Below are 21,431 nucleotides of genomic sequence, written 5' to 3' on the forward strand. Positions count from 1 at the left end.
CGGAGCAGCCCTGAACATTCCCGGTTCTCCAGCCCCAGCTATTCCCGGTTCTCCAGCCCTGTACCTTGCCCCTGTTTCCCGCAGCCCAGGAGAGGAAGCTCCCTTTGTTTGCTCGGCTCCAGGATTTTCCCTGCTTGTTCCTGCTGCCGGGAGGGGAAGGCTGAGCCGGGACCGCGGGCTGGGGCTGTAGCCACTGGCTGCTCCTTCGTGCCTCAGTTTCCCCATCTGGGAGCTCTGGGGGAGGGCCCTGCGGTCCTTCCTCCCCTCCGTGGGCCGGACGGGGCCAGCACCGGGCGCTGGGCTGGGCTGAGCCCCGCCGGTTCCGGGGCTGCTCCAGCTGAAGCCACTCCAGCAGCGGCTGCTCTGCGAGCGGGAGGTGAGTCGGGGGCCCAGACAGCAGCTGAAGCGCCCGAACCCCCCAATCCTCAGCTGGATGGGGGTACCCTGTCCCCACAACCCCCAGCCCAGGGCACCTTCATCCCGCGGGCCGTGGGGACCTGGTAGCCCCGGGGTGAGCCCAGCGCTGCCCTGGGGCTCTTGCTCTGGCTCCCACCCATGGCTGCTGACCCTGGGGTGTCCCCCAGCAGCACGGGGGTCTCAGACCCCTGGAGGGCTCGGCCATCTCTAGAGGCTGCTGGGGCCACCTCCATCACCCTTTTTGTCCCATATTTCCCCACCTTCTCACCGCTGGTGAACTTTCCCCGGGGCACCGATAAGTGGGGCTGGGTTTACAGCCCTGCGCTCCAGCTGTAAAGTGGGGGTGAAGGTCACCCCCAGGAAGGTGACTGCGCTGTCACAGACAGGTGAGGGATGGAGGAGAGTGGGGGGAAGCAGCTCCCGGGGGTGACCTGTCGGGGGGTGTTTGGGCTCCCCTCCCCGCCCCAGCTTCCCCCTGCCAGGAAGGAGGGAGGAAGCGGAGGCTGAATTCATCCCTGCCCCAAGAATAGGGTCCAGGTGTCCGCATTTCCTGCCGGGTCCCCCCTTCCCCCCTCATCCGGCTGCCCCCAGCCCCACCAGCGGGTCCTGCCCCCCAGGATACCCCGGGAAGGTGCCCCCCGTGTTTCTGCGGCTGTGTGGCTGCCTTGTCCCCTATCCCCAGAGTTGGGGGGTGCAGCCAAGATCCCGGAGGCTGCTGAGGACCTGGTGGGGCGTTTTGGGGTGGGGGCTGCGTGTCCGTGGCTGCAGCCCCCGGCCCGTGCTGTGTCGCAGCTGCCCCGGAGCTGCCCGGCCATGGAAGGCGCCTCCTCCTCGCTGCTGGACGCCGAGGCCGTGGCGGACCTGGTGCTGCTGGACCCGCTGACCGAGGAGTCGCTGGTCCAGACGCTGCGGGAGCGATTCCGCCGCCGCGACATCTACGTGGGCAGCGGGACGGGGGGGTTTGGGGGCACGACAGGGAATGCTGGGGTGGGAGTGGGATATGGGGTGTGGGATGGGGGTGGGATATGGGGTGTGGGATGGGAATATGGGATATGGGGTCTGGGATGGGGAGTGGGATATGGGGTCTGGGATGGGGAGTGGGATATGGGGTGTGGGATGGGGGGTGGGATATGGGGTCTGGGATGGGGAGTGGGATATGGGGTCTGGGATGGGGAGTGGGATATGGGGTCTGGGATGGGGATTGGCAGGGCTGCAGGGTCTGGGATTGGGAATAGGATATGGGGTCTGGGATGGGGATTTGGAAGGCTGCAGGGTCTGGGATTGGGAATAGGATATGGGTTACGTGATGGAAAGAGGATATGGGGTCTGGGATGGGGAAAAGGACTGGGAAAGCTGCAGAGTCTGGGGTGGGGAATGGGAGGGCTTCAAGGTGAGCAGGATATGGGGTCTGGGTTGGGGAAAAGGATCCCAAACTCCCAGGAGAGTGGGAGAACTGCTGAGCCTGGGGTGAGGAGCAGGATATGGAGTCTGGGATTGGGAGCAGGAGAACTTTGGGGTCCAGAGTGGGAGCAGGGTATGGGGCCTGGGATGCAAAGTGGGAGGGCTGCAGGGTCGAGGGTGAGGAGCGGGATTTGGGGTCTGGGATGAGGAGGAGGATCTGGGATGAGGATGGGGAGCACCAGGAGCTCCCAGCCCTCATCCCTGCTGTCCCACAGACGTACATCGGGAATGTGGTGATCTCGGTGAATCCGTACACGTCCCTGCCCATCTACACCCCGGAGAAGGTGGAGGAGTATCGCAACTGCAGCTTCTTCGCCGTGAAGCCCCACATGTGAGCACGGGGAGGCTGGTGGTGCCCTTGGTCCCCTGGATTGTGCCCAGGGCATCGCTCTTGGGCAATCCCAAGATGTTTGGGCTAAGAGAATGCACCTGGAGCAACACCACAGCCACAGTGGGGGGGTCTTGGTATTTCCTGGAGCCCCCAGATGGCTCCAGCCCCTTCCAACCCCTCTTGCCCCCAGCTACGCCATCGCTGACGATGCCTATCGCTCGCTGCGGGACCGGGACAGGGACCAGTGCATCCTCATCACCGGCGAGAGCGGCGCTGGCAAGACAGGTACAGCCAGGGCTGCACGGCGGGCAAGGGGCACTGCGAGGGGCCGCTGGGGTGAGGGGCACAGCCCCAGCGCCCACCGCCCCACACCAATGACCCCCGGCCCCTCTCCGACAGAGGCCAGCAAGCTGGTGATGTCCTACGTGGCAGCCGTGAGCAGCAAAGGGGAGGAGGTGAACAAGGTGAAGGAGCAGCTCCTGCAGTCCAACCCTGTGCTGGAGGGTGAGTGCCCGACATCCTGAGCATCCCGGACCCGCCAGGGCTCGGCGCTGTCCCCCTGGACCGTGCCCTAACCCCCCTCCTCTCCTGCAGCCTTTGGGAATGCCAAAACTGTCCGGAATGACAATTCCTCCCGATTCGTGAGTGACCTGGGGATGGGGCTTGGACCCTGCTGGGGCTGGGAGCACAGAGGGGATCCAGGACCCCCTTCCCTGACCCAGCCCCCTCCCCCAGGGCAAGTACATGGACATTGAGTTCGACTTCAAGGGCGAGCCCCTGGGAGGGGTCATCAGCAACTGTGAGTACCCACCACCCATCCCGGGGGGTTCCACTCCACACACCCCAGTGCCACGAACCCTGTGGGAAATTAATTCTCAAAACCTGATAGAAAGCTCACATAGCGTGCATCTGTATACTAACCTTGAGATAAAAAACACTGACTTAAAAAAAAAAAACATAGAATGAAACAGGCATTGTTGAGAGAGAAATAGAACTAAAAACAAATTTCAAAAGATAGCCTTGCAAAAAAGGCTTCATGAAGCTTTGCAAAATTCAGAGACTTTGCAGGATACATTATTAAATTATTCAAGTGCTTATTCTATTCATTATCCAAGTCACAACATGACCCCTCCCTGCAGACCTGCTGGAGAAGTCCCGCATTGTCCGGCACGTGAAGGGCGAGAGGAACTTCCACATCTTCTACCAGCTCCTGGCTGGGGCCTCACCACAGCTGCTCCGTAGGTCCAGACCCCACAGTGGGGGGGATTTGGAGGTGGAAGAGGAGCTGGGGAGGATCATGGCTGAGCTGCCACCTCCTCTCCCCTCCACCAGAGCAGCTGAAGCTCCGCCAGGACTGTGGGCACTATGGATACCTGAACCGCGAGGGCTCCAACCTGCCTGGCATGGACGATGCCGCCAACTTCCACGCTATGCAGGTACCCACGGGAAAACACGACCCTCCCCAAAAATCCTGGAGCCCACCCCATCCCCTGAGCTGTTGTTGTCCATCCCCAGGATGCCATGAGGGTCATCGGCTTCTCGCCCGCCGAGGTGACGGAGCTGCTGCAGGTGACGGCCGTGGTGCTCAAACTGGGCAACGTCCAGCTGAGCAGCAGCTTCCAGGCCAGCGGGATGGAGGCCTGCAGCATCACCGAGCCCCGGGGTAGGGACGGGGGATAGGGATGGCAATAGGGGCTGGGGGGACCCCCTCAGCCCCTCCTCGCTCTGGCAGCGCCGTCTCCTCACACAGAGCTGCGGGAGATCTGCGAGCTGATCGGGCTGGAGCCCGGCACGCTGGAGCGGGCGCTGTGCTCCCGCACGGTGAAGGCGCGGGATGAGACGGTGCTCACCACCCTCACTGTCCCTCAGGTGAGCAGGACCACCCCCAGCCGTGGGGCTGATGCCTGGCAGCCCCCCATGAGCTGGTACCGACCCCTATCCCCTCTCCCCAGGGCTACTACGGCCGGGACGCGCTGGCCAAGAACATCTACAGCCGCCTCTTCAACTGGCTGGTGAATCGTATCAATGCCAGCATCCAGGTGAGCTCCAGGGGATCCTCCAGCCCCAGCAGGACCCTGGACCCCCACCCCACACAGGGATGAACACCCCATTATCTCCCCAGGTGAAGTCAGACAAACAGAGGAAGGTGATGGGCGTCCTGGACATCTACGGCTTCGAGATCTTCCAGGTGAGTGAAGGATCCAGCAGGTCCCGTTCAGGGGTTGGGAACAGCATTTGAGACATGGGGCAGGGCTGGGGGCTCTGCCCTACAGGACCCTTCTCTCTCAGGACAACAGCTTTGAGCAGTTCATCATCAACTACTGCAACGAGAAGCTGCAGCAGATCTTCATCCTGATGACGTTGAAGGAGGAGCAGGAGGAATACGTCCGAGAGGTACCTCCAGCCCCGGCCAGAGCACGGCCTCAAGGAGTTTCGGCCCCCCTGGGATGGGGAAGTGCCGGAGACGGCTCCGCCGCACGTCCCCGCCTGGCCCCGCTCCCTGCCGAGAGCGCATTCAATGGCAGGAAGGGATTCGGGATCCTCATCCCCGTGGCCGGACATCCGGTTCCTGCCCCACATCGGCTGGGGGTGTCCATGGGGCAGGCTCGGGGTTATCCCCGTGTCTGACCCACATCTGCCCTCAGGGCATCCAGTGGACCCCAGTGGAGTTTTTCGACAACAGCATCATCTGCAACTTGATTGAGAACGTGAGTTGCCCACCCAGTGCTGGGATCTTGGGGTTCCAGCTCCCCCCACACCCCAAACTGGGATCCACTGGGGACGGTTTGGGGTGACAGCATCCACCATGGCACAGAGCACCACCGGGATCCTGGCCATGCTGGACGAGGAGTGCCTGCGGCCCGGCGTGGTCAACGAGGACACCTTCCTCACCAAACTCAACCAGCTCTTGGCCACACACAAGCACTATGAGAGCAAGGAGACACAGAACGCCCGGCGTGTCACCGACGCCAGCCTGCCACCGCGCTGCTTCCGCATCCACCACTACGCCGGCAAGGTCCGGCAACACCGGCTCCTCTTCCCAGGGCCACACTCCTCATCCCAGAGCCCTGACCCTCTTCCCAGTGCCCCAATCCTCTTCCCAGAGCCCTGACCCTCTTCCCAGAGCCACACTCCTCATCCCAGAGCCCTGACCCTCTTCTCAATGCCCTGATCTTCTTCCCAGAGCCCTGACCCTCTTCCCAGTGCCACACTCCTCATCCCAGAGCCCTGTGCCTCTTCCCAGTGCCACACTCCTCATCCCAGAGGCCTGATCCTCTTCCCAGGGCCACACTCCTCATCCCAGAGCCCTGACCCTCTTCCCTGTGTCCCAATCCTCTTCTCAGCATCCTGACGCTCTTCCCAGTGCCTCAATTCTCTTCCCAGTGCCTCAGTTCTCATCCCAGTGCCTCAGTTCTCATCCCAGTGCCTCAGTTCTCATCCCAGTGCCTCAATTCTCTTCCCAGTGCCTCAGTTCTCTTCCCAGTGCCTCAATTCTCTTCCCAGTGCCTCAGTTCTCTTCCCAGTGCCCCACTCCCCTTCCCAGCTTTGCACAGGAGATGTGTGGCTGGACTGGGAGCGGGCTGGAGATGCAGCACTGTGCCCCACACCGTGCCCCACACCGTGCCCAGGTGCTGACCCCACTGCCCCCGCAGGTGACCTACAACGTGACGGGCTTCATCGAGAAGAACAACGACCTGCTCTTCCGCGACCTCTCGCAGGCCATGTGGGCGGCCCGGCACGCGCTGCTGCGCTCGCTCTTCCCTGAGGGGGACCCCCAGAAAGTCTCCCTCAAGCTGCCCCCCACCGCAGGCTCCCAGTTCAAATCATCCGTGGCAATGCTGATGAGGAACCTCTACTCCAAAAACCCCAACTACATCAGGTACCGGCCCCAGCAGAGACCCCCAGGGGGTGGCACTGGCACCCCAAACCCCCCCAAACCATCGCTGCGCTCTGCAGGTGCATCAAACCCAACGATGCCAAGTCAGCCATGGTGTTCACGCCGGAGCTGGTGCTGGCACAGGTGCGGTACCTGGGGCTGCTGGAGAACGTGCGGGTGCGGCGGGCGGGCTACGCCTTCCGCCAGCCCTACGGCCCCTTCCTGCAGCGCTACAAGATGCTCAATGCCCGCACGTGGCCCCGCTGGCACGGTGGGGACAGGTACGGGGCTGGCACGGACCGGGAGGGTCGGGGGGCTGCTGGAGGGGCTCTGACCGGCCTCGTCTCCGCCGGGGTGCAGGCAGGGGACCGAGGTGCTGCTGGCAGGTCTGGCGTTCCCCGCCGAGGAGCTGGCGTTCGGCCACACCAAGATCTTCATCCGCTCGCCACGCACGGTGAGTCTGGGAATGGGGGAGTCCAGGCGGGATCCAGACTTGTCCTGGGAGTTCCCGGTGACGCCACAGCCCCCGGGGCTGCTCGTGAGCCAGCGCTTGCTGGGGTTGTCCCCAGCTCTTCGACCTGGAGCGGCGGCGCCAGGAGCGCGTGGCCCAGCTCGCCACCCTCATCCAGAAGATGTTTCGGGGCTGGCGGTGCCGGACCCAGTACCAGCTGATGCGCAAGAGCCAGATCCTCATCTCCGCCTGGTTCCGTGGCCACAGGGTGAGGACAGGGCAGGTCCTGGCCGTGCTTCCCCTGCCCATCCCTCTCTGTCTGGCTCTCCAAAGCCACCCAACTCACCCCCTTGTTCCCCCACAGCAAAAGAACAGGTACAAGCAGATGAAGCGGTCGGTGCTGATCCTGCAGGCTTATGCACGGGGCTGGAAGGTGAGGACTGGGCAGCCCCAGAGCCACCATGGGACTGGGCTGGTGTGCGAGAGCAGGGTGGGTGGGGACAGGGGCTCTGCGTGCCCCACGGTGGGACCAGGAGCTCCGTGTGTCCCACGGCGGGACCAGATTCACCCTCATCTCCTCTCCCTGTCTTTTCTCCTTCTCTCCTGCCTCTCTCCTGCCTCTCCCTCTGGCTCCATGTCTGTGTTGGTGTCTCCCCTCGGGCTCCCTGGGCTCTCACCCCCGCAGTCTCGCCGGCTCCTCCGGGAGCTGAAGTCCCAGTGCCGACGTCACGCGGCCGCCACCACCATCGCCGCTCACTGGAGAGGGTACCAGGTAACCACACGCCCTCAGGCCACCTCTGTCCTGCTGTCCGCACCGCTGTGTCCGGGCTGTCTGTCTGTCTGCCCACCCTGTCGGGCTGCAGCCTCTGTCCTCTCCATGGAGCCAAACAGGGAAGGGGGATCTGGGGGATGTGGGGGATGAGGGGGACGTGGGGATGGGACGCCCTTGAACTCTGTGGGGCTGTGGTGGTGTCCGGTGTCCTCACTGCTGCTGCTGTCCCCGCAGGCACGCAGGACCTACAGGAAATATTTCCGTTCCAACGCCAGCACCTGCTTGGCCAACTTCATCTACCGGCGACTGGTGAGTGGGGCTGGGGGAGAGGGGCCCACGGTGCCTGCCCAGCCCCTGCCCGGTCCTCTCCTGACCCCCCTGCTGCATTGTCACCCCCCAGGTGCAGAGGTACCTGGTGGGGCTGGCAAAGAACCTCCCGCCGCTGTCGGTGACGGACCGGACCTGGCCCCCGGCGCCATACAGGTTCCTGAGTGACGCCAACCAGGAGCTGAAGAACATCTTCTACCACTGGAAGGTGGGAGCAGGGGGAGATGAGGAGAATTCCAGGTGGGATCTGGGTGTGCCAGCTCACCCGAGAGGTCTCTGGTGGCACCAACTCGTCCCCTCCCTCGGCAGTGCAAGAAGTACCGGGACCAGCTGCCGGCGGCGCGCCGGGCCCAGCTGCAGGCCAGGCTCTGCGCCAGCGAGCTCTTCAAGGACAAGAAGACCCTGTACCCCAAAAGGTGCCAGGGCAGGGGGCTGGGGGTGCAGGGGAGCTCAGGGCAGCAGTGGCTGATGCCCTCGTCCCCAGCCTGCAGCAGCCCTTCCGCGGGGAGTACCTGGGGCTGAAGCAGAACCCCAAGTACCAGAAGCTCCACGCCGTGGCCAAGGACAAGCTGGTGATGGCCGACACCGTGAGGAAGGTGAACAGGGCTAATGGAAAGGTGAGATCCTGCTTTGGGTGCCCTGGGTGGAGGGAGGGCACACAGGGCCACGGTGACCCTCAGTTCTTGGTGATCCCCTGCCCACACTGACCCCCACCCACAGACAGTGCCACGCCTGCTGCTCCTCACCACCGAGCACCTGGTCCTGGCTGACCCCAAGGCCGCCCAGCCCAAGACCGTGCTCAGCCTCAGTGACATCCGTGGCGTCTCAGTCACCCGCTTCTCCGACGGCTTCCTGGCCCTGCACCTCAAGGAGGTACATGGGGAGGGGGGCCCTGGGGGCTCAGGGGGTCCCCAGCAGGGCTGACCCCTCGCTTGCCCCTCAGGTCTCCACAGTGGGGGCCAAGGGTGACTTTCTGCTGGTCAGTGACCACCTCATCGAGCTGGTCACCCGCCTGCACCAGACCTTGGAGGCCACCACGGGACAGGCGCTGCCCCTGCACATCACGGACAGGTGTGGGCGGGGCTTTGCTGGGCGTGGTTCCGTGGGTGTGGTCACAGTGGGTGGGGCCTGAAGGGCAGGACTACATTGGGTGGGGCAGGACAGGGCTGGGGGCACGGAGGGCGTGGCTTCTGTGGGTGGGGCTACAATGGGTGGGGCCAGGAGGGTGGGGCTGATGTGGGTGGGGCTATAATGGGTGGGGCCAGGAGGGCGTGGCTGATGTGGGTGGGGCTACAATGGGTGGGGCCAGGAGGGTGGGGCTGATGTAGGTGGGGCCAGGAGGGTGGGGCTGATATGGGTGGGGCTATTATGGGTGGGACAGGGCGGTGCCCAGCGTGGGACTGAGGTGGGGGTGGAGCCTCCAAGGGTGGGGCACCATGTGAGTGACCTGACTGGCTGCAGCTGAGGAGTGGGTGCAACCACGGCAGCTCATTGGGCAATAGGGCATGGGCGTGTCCCCCTCCCACCTCTCCATCCCAACCCCTCCCCTCCATCCTCCCCTCCCAGGTTCTCCACCCGCTTCCCGAAGGGCGACGTGTCCATCACCGTGGTGGAGTCGCCCAAGGCTGGCATCAATGGCCCCGTCTGCAAGAAAAAGGGCAGCAACAAGATGGAGGTCCTGGTGCACTGAGGGGACCCTCGCCCCTCACCAAGACCCCCACCCTCACACTGGCACCCCCAACCCCCTCCTTGTGTCGTCCCCCACCCCTGCGGGTGCTGGCAGCACCCAGACATCGCTCCAAACCCATTAAAAGGATGCTGAGGCGTCGGTACCAGGACGGTGTCACCCCATTACAGGTGGGGTGGGACCTCAGGGCCCACAGCCCAGCCCGGTGATGTAGCCCCTCATCCTGGCCTCCCGCTTTTCCTGACTTTTCCCGATGCCTGATTGCAGCCAGCGCTCTGCTTGTGGTGACTGGAAAGGCTCCAAATTGTGGCCACTTTTCCCATCAAGTGGCTCTCAGCTCGTGTTGCTTCAGAGGCAATTTCTTGGCAGCCATGGGTGGCTGCATGTGAGGTCCCTGTCATCCTCCTGCCTGCACTGGATGTCCTTGTCCCCCTGCCCAGGGTCCCCCCACCCTGCTGCAGGACACCCGTGCAGGGGCTGGTGCTGGGGTTGCTCTTGGGACCAGGGATACGGAGAATGGGATAGAGGGCAGTCACTGCACAGCCCCAGTGATGCTGCAGCCCAGGACCCACGCGATCTCCATCAACCCAGCACCCCTCAGGAGCCCCATCAGGACCCCCATCAGTCCTGCAGTGCCCAGGACTCTCTGGACCTCCCCAGTCCTGCAGCTCTCAGGATCTGTGGGGCCCTGCCAGTTCTGCAGCCTTGGGAATCCTCAGGAGCCGCATCAGCGCTGCAGCCCCCAGGTCCTTCAGGAGCTCCATCAGTCCTTCAACCCCCCAGGATCCATGGGACCCCTGCAGGCCCCAGGACCTGCAGAACCCCTGCCAGCCCCCAGAACCCTCCAGACTCCCGTCAGTCCTCCAGCCCCCTGAACCCTCAGCACTCCCACCAGTCCTGCAGCCCCCAGGACCCCACAACCCCCGTGACAAGATCTCCCCTGCTTTGCTGCCTTTTCCCCCCTTTCATGACGCTCTTGAGGAGGGTTTTTATCCTGTCCCCACACATCACCCGCGTTACCTTCGGGAGCTGCCAACTCCCCGTCACATCCCCATCAGCACCAGCTCCCAGGTGGGCCCCGGAGCGCCGTTTTCGTGCAGGGGGAGCGTGTGCGGGCACCTCCCGCACGTGTGGGGGGCACGTGCGTGGACACGGTGGCACTTTGGTGGCCTGGCCGCGTCCCAGCACCGAGGGCTCCCCGCTCTCCGCCGCGGGCTCCGTCACGTCCCAGCACGGGGACCTTCCCCCCGTAAACAAGCCCGGGGCACCGCGGCTCTTCACAGCTGCGTCGCACTTGGCATCGCACAAGTAGGTGTTATTAATTAATTAGACCGTCTCTGGCCAGGCTCCGGTTTAATTAACGTTCCCGGCACTGCAGATGCTGCCCTGCCCCGGGCTGTTTGCAACGTGAGCTGCCGCCTTGCCGGCCGCTTTCCCGGGGGGCTGCCGCAGCCACCGGAGCAGCGGCCGCTGCCTGTTGCTCGGGATGGAGTCCTCGGTTCTCATTTGTTGGCCCAGCCGTTCCCTCTTTCCTTGTGCCCCTCTGTTTTCCCCCAAATTTTCCTCCCTGTCTTCCACCTGGGCACATCCTGGCACACCGGGCACGCTGCAGTGGGGCAGGGTGTGTGTGAGGTACGTGTGAGTGTGCATGAGGTAAGTGTGGGCACACCAGTGCAGGTGAACACGCGTGTGCATCACGGGCGCACGGTGGGAGCCTGGCCCATCCCCTCTCCCTCGTGAGACCCCCAAATCCTGGCTGCAGAGCCCCGCATCCAGCCAGGACCATTCCTCCACGCGTGTCCCCACACGTGCCAACAGACACATGGTGACGTCCCCACAATGAGGGGCCGGGGGCTGCGTGGGCACGGTGCCCGTGCGCTGACCCCCCACCCGGGGGTGCCTGCGTGGGCACGAGTGTGCCGCTGTGTGACTCCTCGTGTGTGACGAGTGCTGTCGGTGTCACCGTGCCTGTGTGGGCGTGAAGCTGCAGGGTGGGGGTACCACCCCACCGGCCCCCATTGGCAGCTCTCCTCTTGCCCACCCACGCCGTGCCATGGGTAGAGCCCCTTATTTAGCGCCGCGCAGAAACCGCTGCCCCGGTACTTCACCTCCCGGCTGAGCCCGGGCCGGGGGAGCTGCCCACGGCTGGTGCCCACCACCGCTGCCCACGGCTGGTGCCCACCACCGCTGCTGTCCATCACCGCTGACCACACCGCTGACCACACCGCTGCTCTCCACCACCACGCCCCGAGGAGTCCCTCAGCCCTCAGCTCCACCGGAGGGCTCGGCAGGTCTGTGTCCCGGTGTCCCACGGCTCTGGGGGCTCCCCAGGGTCCCGGGGAGCTGCTGTGCTCTGTCCTCGCCCCGCTGGGGTTAGGGGAAGGCAGAAGGAGGAGCGGAGGTTGGGACAGAGCTAGGGAGGGCACAGGCAGGAGGAGGGATGGGTGAAGGTGTCCCTTGAATTTGGGGAGGGTTTGGTGGGGGGTCTAAAAGCAAATCCGGCTGTGGGCAAGGATATGCGTGCCTGGGAGTGTGACTGAGGATGTCAGTGTGCCACGGAGCGTGTCAGGGGACACGAGTGTGCTGAGATGTGCAGCAGGGAGCCCGAGCTGTGTCCGTGCCCCACACTCGTGTTTGCACGGCTCGTGTGTGAGCGCATAGCCGTGCCACCACGGGCACGAGTGGGAACACCGGACAGCGGGACCACAGCAGGGCCGTGTCCCCCTGCACACCCCATAACGTGCCCCCCCAACCCTGTAATGCACCCTCGGGGTGCAGCCCGTCCAAGGGACACCGGCAGCCCGGGAAGGGGCGCGGTCCCTCCTCCGCACACCCCAGAGCGGGTCCCGCCGCCCCCGGCCCCGCCGTCTCCCGTCTCGCTGCTTTCCCTCCCCAGAGCCCGCTTCGGTTCCAGACTCATCCCGGGTCGCCCTATCGAGGAGTCGCCGGCTCGGAACACCCCCGGGCCCCGCCGCTCCGTCGCAGATCGTTGATCTCCCCCTGAGGATGAAGAACCGACCGGTGCTGGCGGTGCTGCTCCTCCTGGCGCTGCCTCTCGCCCTCGCCCGCCGCGCCCCCGCCGCCCCACCGGGCCCCGCGCGGGTACGGCCGTCGGGGGAGAGCGGCGGGCGGACCCCGGACCCTCCGGGAGCCCCCGGACCCCTTCCCATCCCGCTCACCGGCTTCTCTCCCGTAGGGGATGCCCGTCCCGGAGCCGCTGCCGTGGAACGCCCGCGGCAGCCCCGGGGCCGCCGCCGCCGCCGCCGCCGCGCTGGAGCTGCTGCGGGAGGAGGGCGCCGGTGAGGGGCTGGGGGGCTCGGCTGGGAGGGTGTGGGTCCGCCCGGTCCCCGCTCACCCGATTCGGTCTCTTCCAGGTCCCCCCGCGGCGCCGCAGAAGAGTAAGTCCCGCCCGGTGCCGGTGCCGGTGCCGGCGCCGCTGCCGGTGCCGGTGCCGCTGACGGCCGGTCTCTCCGCAGGAGACATGCACGATTTCTTCGTGGGGCTCATGGGGAAGCGAGCAGCGGAGCCCGGGCGAGCAGCGGGGAGGGGGGAGAACGGCGGTCCGGCCCCCCGGTGCTCCCCGCGACCCCCCGCGCCCGGCGAGGTCCCGCTGCGGGCGGCCTGAGCGGCGGAACGAGCCCCCCACGCGCGGAGGGGCCCGGGCGGGGTTGTGCCCCGTGTCCCGGGGACGGTGGGACCGACTGCGGGAGCGTCCCGAGCGCCGGTGCCCACGGAGCTGTCGTGGGAGCCGCCGGGAGCGCGGCCGTCCCGCCCCACGCGCGCGTGTCCGTGCACCTGTGTACACCTGGACGTGCCCCGCTATACACCCACCCGTGTCTGCGCGGGACACGCGCAAACTGCGCCTCTGTGTCTTGGCTGCGCCTCCGGGACCCGCTCGGGATGGCCCAGGGGATGGGGATGTGGGGATGAGCCCACGGGGATGAGCCCGCGGGACCTGCGGGGCCGGGCTTGGGGTGCTCGTGGGCTACAGCGACCTGTCCCTTCCCCACGCAGCCCCCGTGGCTGGAGAAGTGTCCGTGTCCCCGTCCGTGTGTCCTTCCAGTGTCCGTGCCCGTTATTGTGTCCGTGCGTCCCATCCCTTGTCCGTGTCCGTGTGTCCCTCCCGTGTCCTTGTGTCCGTGTCCGTGAGTCCCTCCCGTGTCCGTGTGTCCCGCCCCGTGTCCGTGTGTCCGTGTCCGTGAGTCCCTCCCGTGTCCGTGTGTCCCGCCCCGTGTCCGTGTGTCCGTGTGTCCCGCCCGCGTCTGTGTGTCCCGCTCCGTGTCCGTGTGTCCCTCCCGTGTCCTTGTGTCCGTGTCCATGTGTCCCGCCCCGTGTCCGTGTGTCCCGCCCCGTGTCCGTGTGTCCCTCCCGTGTCCGTGTGTCCCTCCCGTGTCCGTGTGTCCGTGTCCATGTGTCCCACCCCGTGTCCGTGTGTCCGTGTCCGTGTGTCCCTCCCGTGTCCGTGTGTCCCACCCCGTGTCCGTGTGTCCCTCCCGTGTCCGTGTGTCCGTGTCCGTGCGTCCCGCCCCGCTCCGGTCCTCCCGTCCGCGCGGGGGCGCTGCGGGCGGCGGGTCCCGGAAGGCGGCGCGGGCCGGGGCGGGCGCGGGGCGGGTCGGCGCCTTTGTGTGAGCCGGGCCGGGATGGTGCGGGGCGCCGGGCGGGTAAGGAGCGACCCCCGCCCGCGCCCCCGGCCCCCGCGGGCCGCCAGCCCCGCGACGAGCCTCTCCCCCCCTCCCCGCGCTCTCCCGCTGCCTTTCGTGGCTCCCCGGGCCCCACCGGGGACCCCGCTGTCCCCCCCACCCCACCCCCATCTCCTCCCGTTTCTCCCGGAGCAGCTCCGGGACTCCCCCCGCTCCCCAACCTCTGTCCCGCTCCGTCCCCTCCCGCCCCATCCCCTCCGCAGCAATTGCCCAGGTGCTTTTTTTTGCATCTTCATCCTCCTCCTCGCCCTCCCCAGCTGCCAGTGGTGTTTTCCCCGTCCCTCCGCATCCCGGGGGAGAGCAGCCCGTCCTCCGGGCTTCGGTTTTCCCCGGAGCTGGGGCAGAGGCAGCTCCAGCCCCTCCAAACTCCTGCTCTTTGCTGCCTTCTGGGCTCGCTGTTCCCTGTCTCAGGGAGGGAAGGCAGGGAATTAGGAATAGGGGAATTAAGGATAGAGTTCTCTGGGTAAGTTCCTGAAATCCCAAGAGCTGTTGAGGCATCTGTGAGCACGACAGAGGGACAAAGGCAATGGGACACGCTGGGAGGACACTGGGGAATGGCCGGTGCTGTGGGACAGGTGTGGTGGCAGCTGAGGAATCTGAGAGAAATCCCGGGAAATCCATCCCGGGGGAATCTATCCCAGGGGAATCCACAAGGCTGGAATGCAGAGAATCCCACCTGGGAGCCTGAAGTGTCCTTGTGGGTACAGGTGGGATCTGAAGTGAAGGAATGAAGTGGCTGCAGCTGGAGGAGACCTTGAGGCGAATCCAACTGGTGTGTCCAGCCTGAGTGACGCCTCTTTGGAGAGGAGCTTCATCCCCAGCTCAGGAAGAGGGAGATGTCTGGAACAGGCTCCAGTTGGGTCTCAGGGACAGCAGGATCTCTGTCCCTGCCCCGACAGCAGTGGGATCTTCTGCTGCCTCGGAGAGTCGGTGTCTTTTTGGTTTGGCTTTGCTGCTTTGCACATCCATCCTTTTATTTCCCAAAAGTGAGCTGACGAGGCAGGTTTAGTCCATCTCCAGCTGAGCAGCTGCTCTGTGGCTCCTCAGAAAGGTGCAAAATGGGAGGTATGACCAGAACGGCGTTGTTTTGCTTATTAAATAACTTTTTTTTTGCGTTTCCCCTCTGCAGAGCCCCTTGCCCTGCCAGTTCCTGCTCCCGCCGCGGATGACAGCGTGAAGGCCGAGCTGACCAGGAGAAGGGACTCTTAAGCAGCTGCAGAGATGGGCATGAGGATCAAGCTGCACAGCACCAACCACCCCAACAACCTGCTGAAGGAACTCAACAAGTGCCGGCTCTCCGAGACCATGTGCGACGTCACCATCCTGGTGGGCTCCCGCTCCTTCGCCGCGCACAAGGCTGTGCTGGCCTGCGCCGCCGGCTACTTCCAGAACCTCTTCCTCAACACGGGGCTGGACGCTGCCAGGACCTACGTGGTGGATTTCATCACGCCGGCCAACTTTGAGAAGATCCTGAGCTTTGTGTACACCTCGGAGCTCTTCACCGACCTCATCAACGTGGGCGTCATCTATGAGGTGGCGGAGCGGCTGGGCATGGAGGATCTGCTGCAGGCCTGCCACTCCACCTTTCCCGACCTGGAGAGCTCGGCCATCACCAAGCAGCCCGCCCTGTCTGTGGGGGAAGGCCGGGCTGGGCCGCTGAGCAGCACCTCCTCGGAGCAGAGCCACTCTTTGGGGGACGTGCGGAGCAGCGCGGAGCACTTCGGCCCCGAGCGGAATTTCCTCCTGCACGGGGACGTGGTGGGCGGCTACAAAGAGGATGACAGGAGTGCCGTGGGTGAGGCCAGCCAGGCTCTCCCCCTGATGCACCCACAGCAGCCTCCCAAGACAGAGCAGGAGTCGGATCCGGGACAGTTCGCCCCGGTCGTGGCTCTGGGGGCCCAGCCCGCTGGGAATGTCGTGGCACAGACCACCGGCAGCTCCTGCCCTCAGTACAAGGCCCAGAGCAACGGCGACTACGGCAAGGGCAGCTTCTTCCCCACTGACCCCTCCCTGGATGTCTCCACGGGGAGCAATTCCTGCCCCAGCAACAGCGACCACTCCAAGGAGCAGGGATTCGAGCAGATGGATGAGCTCCAGCTGGAGGATTTGGGAGAGGCCGAGCTGCATTTTGAGGATGCTGGAGAGGAGCTGGTCCCGTCTGAGGAAGTGATTGAGCTGAGCGATGACAGCGAGGAGGAACTGGCCTTCGAGAGCGACAGCCGGGACAGCAAGGCCATGCCCTGCCAGGTGTGCAAGAAGGTGCTGGAGCCCAACATCCAGCTGATCCGCCAGCACGCCAGGGACCACGTCGACCTGCTGACAGGGAACTGCAAAGTCTGTGAGACCCACTTCCAGGACCGCAACTCCAGGGTCACTCACGTGCTGTCCCACATCGGCATCTTCCTCTTCTCCTGCGACATGTGCGAGACCAAGTTTTTCACCCAGTGGCAGCTGACGCTGCACCGGCGGGACGGGGTCTTCGACAACAACGTGGTCGTCCACCCCAGTGACCCGCTGCCGGGGAAGGTGGCCGTGTTTGGGGGGGGACCGGGCCCCGAGCTGGCCTGCGCTGCCTGCGGGAAGCCCTTGGCCAGAGATTTCCACACGGTCCGCAGCCACCTGCTGGAGCACGTGAACCTGAAGAGCCAGACGTGCTGCGTGTGCGACCAGCGGCACCTGAGCCTCTGCAGCCTGCTCTGGCACACCCTGTCCCACCTGGGCATCTCCGTCTTCTCCTGCTCCGTCTGCGCCAGCAGCTTCGTGGACCGGCAGCTCCTGGAGAAGCACCTGGCCGTGCACCAGCACGTGGAGGAGGCTCTTTTCCAGTGCCACTTCTGCAGCCAGAGCTTCAAGCTGGAAGCCGCCTATCGCTACCACGTCAGCCAGCACAAGTGCGGGGGCAGCCTGGACATCCGGGCGGGATTTGGGGAGCGCCTGCAGCCGCAGGGGCTGCCCAAGAGGAAACTGCCCGAGGAGTTCCTGAGCGAAGAGCTGGCGCTGCAGAACCAGCCGGGGAACAGCAAGTACAGCTGCAAGGTGTGCGGCAAGAGGTTCGCCCACACCAGCGAGTTCAACTACCACCGGCGCATCCACACCGGGGAGAAGCCGTACCAGTGCAAGGTGTGCCACAAGTTCTTCCGCGGGCGCTCCACCATCAAGTGCCACCTGCGGACGCACTCGGGGGCCCTCATGTATCGCTGCACCGTGTGTGGCCACTACAGCTCCACGCTCAACCTGATGAGCAAGCACATAGGGGTGCACAAGGGCAGCCTCCCGCCGGACTTCACCATCGAACAGACTTTCATGTACATCATCCATTCCAAAGAGGCCGAGAAAAACACGGATAGCTGATGGGGCGCGGCTGGAGGAGGAGTGTTAATGATGGGAGCTGTGGCGGAGGAAAAGGAAAAACAAAAAAGAAAAAAAGAGTTGTTTTGTTTTATTTAATGGTCAGGCATCATGGATGGAATTCTTTTTTGGTTTTGGTTTAATTTTTTTTTTTAATTTTTATTTTTGGGCCTTCCTAGGGCTTTTTAGATTGGTGGCGTTGTACAAATTAACAGCACGTGAGGTACATCACTGTTTCAAGGAGTCTGTCATGTTTACTTACCTCTGGTCCTGTTAGAGGCCATCGAGTTCTGTGCTTTTAGCATTTCTCACTAGTTTTTGAGTCTAGATTCTATTTTTTTTTTGAGCCTTTTAGCCCACTTGACCAGGCTAACCCTGAGCTTGTCCACAAACTGATGCTGCTAAGATTTTCACACCTGACCTCAGTGGAGAGGGACAGAGCCAGAGCAGGCGCTGGACTCGAAGGAAAGGAACAAAAGAGAAAAGAAAAAAAGGAAGAAAAAGACACTCTGGGCATCCCTGGTGTTCTGCTGCTACTGCCAGGAGACGAGCAAAGTGTGCTCTGGGATCGGCCATTGCTGCGTTGCTGGGGAGAGGAGCAGGGAGCACCTGAGTGTGTAACCAAGGAGGGATCCCAGCAGGGAACCAGGAGCAGGGGAGTCACAGATCCCCAGGCCGTGTTTGCTCTGCCGTGGCTGGGACTCGCTCGTGCCCTGAGAGCCGCAGGAGGAGCTGAAGGAGCCACACAACCTCGCTGCAGAGCTGGGCAGAGATGGCTGCGTGAGCACGGGGGTCTCCTGTAGGACTGGAGAGGGAGGGGAAGCAGGTCCGTGCTCCTTGTGGGGTGATTTGTGGTGGCCACAGAGAGCCAGGAGCTGTGCCTGGGGCAGACAAGTCAGGATGAAGCTGTTGCCTTAACTCCCTGGAAGGAGAGGGACCCTTCTCCTGCCAGAGGGATCCTCCCCCCTCCCACGCCCTGCATCGCCACATCCCGGACGTGTTCTGGTGGCAAATGTGTGTGCTGGGAGAGATGGGAGTTTGTTCATGGAGTGGGAGCCACAGCGAGGGCTTGGCCTCTCCTGCTGCGTGCTGGGCACTTCTGGGGGCTCCCCTGGGTGTGGGGGGCTCTCCTGGGCATGGGGGGGCTCTCCTGGGTGTGGAGGGGTTCTCCTGGGCGTGGAGGGGTTCTCCTGGGCGTGGAGGGGTTCTTCTGGGCATGGAGGGGTTCTTCTGGGCATGGAGAGGCTCCCCTGGGCATGGAGGGGCTCTCCTGGGCATGGAGGAGCTCTCCTGGGCATGGGGGGGCTCCCCTGGGTGTGGGGGGATCTCCTGGGCGTGGAGAGGCTCTGCTGGGTGTGGGGCACTCCTCTGGGCATGGAGGAGCTCTCTTGGGCATGGAGAGGCTCCCCTGGGCGTGGAGGGGCTCTCCTGGGTGTGGAGAGGCTCCCCTGGGCATGGAGGGGCTCCCCTGGGCATGGAGGGGCTCTCCTGGGCATGGAGGGGCTCTCCTGGGCATGGAGGGGCTCTCCTGGGCATGGAGGGGCTCTCTTGGGCATGGAGGGGCTCCCCTGGGTGTGGAGGGGCTCCCCTGGGCATAGGGGGATCCCCTGGGCATGGAGGGGCTCTCTTGAGCATGGAGGGGCTCTCCCCCTCTAAGTTTTGGTGCCCCTGGGTGCAGGAGGCTCTTCTGGCATGGGGAGCTGTCCTGGACCCGTGTCAGGCTCTCCTGGGCACAGGGGTCTCTCTTGGCCCCGTGTCAGGTCCACCTCAGCATGGGGGGCTCTTCTGGCCACTCTGAGGGTCTCTCCAGCGAGGTCAGCTGGTGCCAACACTGGGAAGGGCACGGATTAGCTTCTCCCCTGGCTGTCCTGCTGTGGGGCAGGGGTGGGGAGGAACAGATATTTCCAAGCTGGGACTGCCCTCGGGTAACTCATTCTACCTCACGAACAAGGAAGCGCTGGGGGCTCTGCAGCCTCGGTGGTCGCAGATCAGCTCCTGCGCTTCTGTCACGTTTTACTGTTGCAGAACTAAAACTGAACTAAACAAAACTAAACTAGTGATTTGCAAACCCTGGGAAGTCGCCCCGCTGCCCCCTCCCTGCGAAGGGACACCCGGGAAGGGCCATCCTGCAGTGGGGCTGGACTCGGGGGGCTCAGAGCACCCGGGGGTCTCTCCTCCAGCTCCGCCGTGGCCTTGGGCAAGTCACTTCACCTCTTTGCCTCAGTTTCCTCATCTGTAAAATGAGGGTGGTACCTCCCGTGGTACCGACCTACCTCCGGGAGCGGGGAGGGTGCCTGGAGCCTGGCTTTGGAGGAGGGGAGGCACCAGAGCCAAGGTCAGCTCTGAGTTCTGAGCTCCAGGCTCGTGGTGCTGGGGTCACTGTGGAGCTGTGCTGAGCTGTGTCAGGTTTTACAAGAGAAAGGGTCATTTTGGGAATGGAGTGGTGCTCTGGGCAGTGTGGGAGCTGGTGGTGCTTCGCTGTGGGCTCCTCTGAGCTGCTCCCTGGGTTCCAGGGTTTGTGTCGTGGGATCGTGGGATGGATGAGGCTGGAAGGGACCGTGGGGGTCACCCAGTCCCACCCCCTGCTCGTGCAGGGTCCCCTGGAGCGTGGAACTCAGGGCTGTGCCTGGCTGATGACAGGCTGGGGACAAGCACAGGGACAGGGATGGACACGACCTGCACTGCTCTGGAGGTGGCTGTGAAGGGTTTGAGGGATAGACAAGGCTGGGAGAACCTTGAGACCCTCCTGGAATATTCCAGAAGTCGTGGTGAGCTTCAGGGAGGGTCTCTGCAGCCCTGGATCTCATTGAGGTGAAAAGCAAAAGCCTTTTGTGCACATAAACCAAAAAGAGAAGCTTTTACACCAGAACACCAACGGGCACAGCCAGCCCTTGCTCCTGCCTGGGGGGGAAAGCAGGAGCCCCCCGCTTGCTGCTGCCTCTGATCCAGGGAATTTCTGTTTGCTTGGGTTAAAGTGGATCATTCCCACATGGAACACCCCAGATCAGCAGTGGAGGGGCTGCAGGGATGGGTCTGGACCTGCTGCTGCTGCTCCTGGGGGTGATTCCCAGAGGGCTCAGAGACCTGAGCGGGGGTCCTGGCAGCTCCTGAGCCTTCAGGGGCTGGCAGGGATGTCACCCCTGTCCCCAGCCTGCCTGGCAGCTCCTGCTCTGTGCTGGGACAGCCAGAGCAGTGTCTCCACGCCAGATTTTGTTCCTTCTCCACCACCATGGGCAAACCTGGCTCTCTCCTGTCCCCGCTGCCCTTGGTGGCTGTGGGGACACCAACCTACCTCCCCTGGGGCAGCCTGAGGTGTTTGCAAAGTGCTTTGGGATCCTGGGGTGGGAGAGGGAGCTGCAGAGGGGAAATTCTGGCAGCATCCAGGTCACGGAGCCTCCTGGGGAGCCCAGACAGAGAATGCCCCTGCTCCGAGCCCAGGCTCCCTCCCATCCCCACACAAAATTCACTTTCCCTGTTCTCTGGATCCAGGTCTGTCATCAGAGTAATTGAGCAGATGAAGAAAGAACAAGAGTTGAACTTGCTGTCTAACCTTTTCATTAAGTTAATCGTAGGTACTGACCTCCTGCTATTTAAGTGTTTACTATCTATTTGCTGTAAAGTTTTGTATATTTTGTAAACTTCCCCCCCCACCACCCCCCAAATCGTAGATGTCTAAAATCGTTGTACATCGGGTTCTTTTCTACTCCATTGTTCAGCACAAAGTGTGGTTTTTATTTAGAATAATAAAATGGAAAACACTGACCTCTTGTAGCTGTTTTTTTATGAAACTTGTTCCTCCCAGGAGTGCCTGGGAAGCAGGTGAGGCCATCCCTGTATCCTGCTCCCCCTGGATTTGTGGCATGGCTCCAGGACTGGCTCAGGGGAACAGTTTGGGACATTCCTTGGGATTGATTAATCTGGAGAAGAGGAGACTGAGAGGGGATTCTATCAATCCATTAAATTATCTCATTTATCCATGTAAATATTTTATTTGAGAGGGGATCTCAAAATCCATAAAAATGTATCAGATATCTCATTTGAGAGGGGATCCCAATCCATA

At 63.4% G+C, this 21,431-nt stretch overlaps 3 protein-coding genes across 9 annotated transcripts; all 3 read left to right on the forward strand.

Moving 5' to 3' along the window:
- The first annotated feature begins 120 nt into the window (after positions 1-120).
- On the forward strand, positions 121-9,471 carry MYO1A (myosin IA). Of its 5 annotated transcripts, none has more exons than XM_030259312.4 (29): positions 121-376; positions 1,210-1,356; positions 2,094-2,209; positions 2,400-2,494; positions 2,609-2,713; positions 2,804-2,850; positions 2,945-3,008; positions 3,349-3,447; positions 3,542-3,645; positions 3,725-3,872; positions 3,960-4,078; positions 4,162-4,248; positions 4,332-4,397; positions 4,499-4,603; positions 4,855-4,917; positions 5,025-5,225; positions 5,863-6,089; positions 6,167-6,367; positions 6,447-6,540; positions 6,656-6,805; positions 6,902-6,970; positions 7,223-7,309; positions 7,544-7,618; positions 7,710-7,844; positions 7,946-8,052; positions 8,121-8,253; positions 8,357-8,509; positions 8,580-8,707; positions 9,203-9,471. In XM_030259312.4, exons 2-29 carry the CDS (start codon positions 1,231-1,233, stop codon positions 9,324-9,326), a joined length of 3,228 nt encoding a protein of 1,075 aa, XP_030115172.4. In that variant the 5' UTR covers positions 121-376; positions 1,210-1,230; the 3' UTR covers positions 9,327-9,471. The 5 variants fall into 5 exon arrangements, with proteins under 5 accessions (XP_030115172.4, XP_072775726.1, XP_072775724.1 ...); XM_072919623.1 differs by lacking the exon at positions 121-376 and adding an exon at positions 386-803; XM_072919625.1 differs by lacking the exon at positions 7,223-7,309 and having other exon boundaries at positions 122-376.
- A 183-nt stretch (positions 9,472-9,654) lies between these two features.
- Positions 9,655-13,180, forward strand: TAC3 (tachykinin precursor 3). Of its 3 annotated transcripts, none has more exons than XM_041711630.2 (5): positions 9,655-11,614; positions 12,220-12,425; positions 12,520-12,622; positions 12,698-12,721; positions 12,800-13,180. In XM_041711630.2, exons 2-5 carry the CDS (start codon positions 12,330-12,332, stop codon positions 12,946-12,948), a joined length of 372 nt encoding a protein of 123 aa, XP_041567564.2. In that variant the 5' UTR covers positions 9,655-11,614; positions 12,220-12,329; the 3' UTR covers positions 12,949-13,180. The 3 variants fall into 3 exon arrangements, with proteins under 3 accessions (XP_041567564.2, XP_041567565.2, XP_041567566.2); XM_041711631.2 differs by having other exon boundaries at positions 12,238-12,425; XM_041711632.2 differs by lacking the exon at positions 12,698-12,721.
- Positions 13,181-13,872: 692 nt separating this feature from the next.
- ZBTB39 (zinc finger and BTB domain containing 39) lies at positions 13,873-21,133 on the forward strand. Its single transcript, XM_030259359.4, has 2 exons — positions 13,873-13,984; positions 15,153-21,133. Exon 2 carries the CDS (start codon positions 15,245-15,247, stop codon positions 17,372-17,374), a length of 2,130 nt encoding a protein of 709 aa, XP_030115219.4. The 5' UTR covers positions 13,873-13,984; positions 15,153-15,244; the 3' UTR covers positions 17,375-21,133.
- Positions 21,134-21,431: the final 298 nt, after the last annotated feature.

This window comes from Taeniopygia guttata, chromosome 29 (assembly GCF_048771995.1).
Source record: "Taeniopygia guttata chromosome 29, bTaeGut7.mat, whole genome shotgun sequence".
Classification (NCBI taxonomy): domain Eukaryota; kingdom Metazoa; phylum Chordata; class Aves; order Passeriformes; family Estrildidae; genus Taeniopygia; species Taeniopygia guttata.

Excerpts from the sequence above, each read along its gene's own strand:
- MYO1A (XM_072919622.1), top strand. The coding sequence starts at position 1,899 with ATGGAGTCTGGGATTGGGAGCAGGAGAACTTTGGGGTCCAGAGTGGGA. Across the intron at positions 8,053-8,120 it reads AAGACCCTGTACCCCAAAAG|CCTGCAGCAGCCCTTCCGCG; the intron begins GTGCCAGGGCAG and ends CCTCGTCCCCAG. Across the intron at positions 8,510-8,579 it reads TGGCCCTGCACCTCAAGGAG|GTCTCCACAGTGGGGGCCAA; the intron begins GTACATGGGGAG and ends CTTGCCCCTCAG.
- ZBTB39 (XM_030259359.4), top strand. The coding sequence starts at position 15,245 with ATGGGCATGAGGATCAAGCTGCACAGCACCAACCACCCCAACAACCTG.
- TAC3 (XM_041711630.2), top strand. The coding sequence starts at position 12,330 with ATGAAGAACCGACCGGTGCTGGCGGTGCTGCTCCTCCTGGCGCTGCCT. Across the intron at positions 12,426-12,519 it reads CCCCACCGGGCCCCGCGCGG|GGGATGCCCGTCCCGGAGCC; the intron begins GTACGGCCGTCG and ends TCTCTCCCGTAG. Across the intron at positions 12,623-12,697 it reads GCTGCGGGAGGAGGGCGCCG|GTCCCCCCGCGGCGCCGCAG; the intron begins GTGAGGGGCTGG and ends GGTCTCTTCCAG.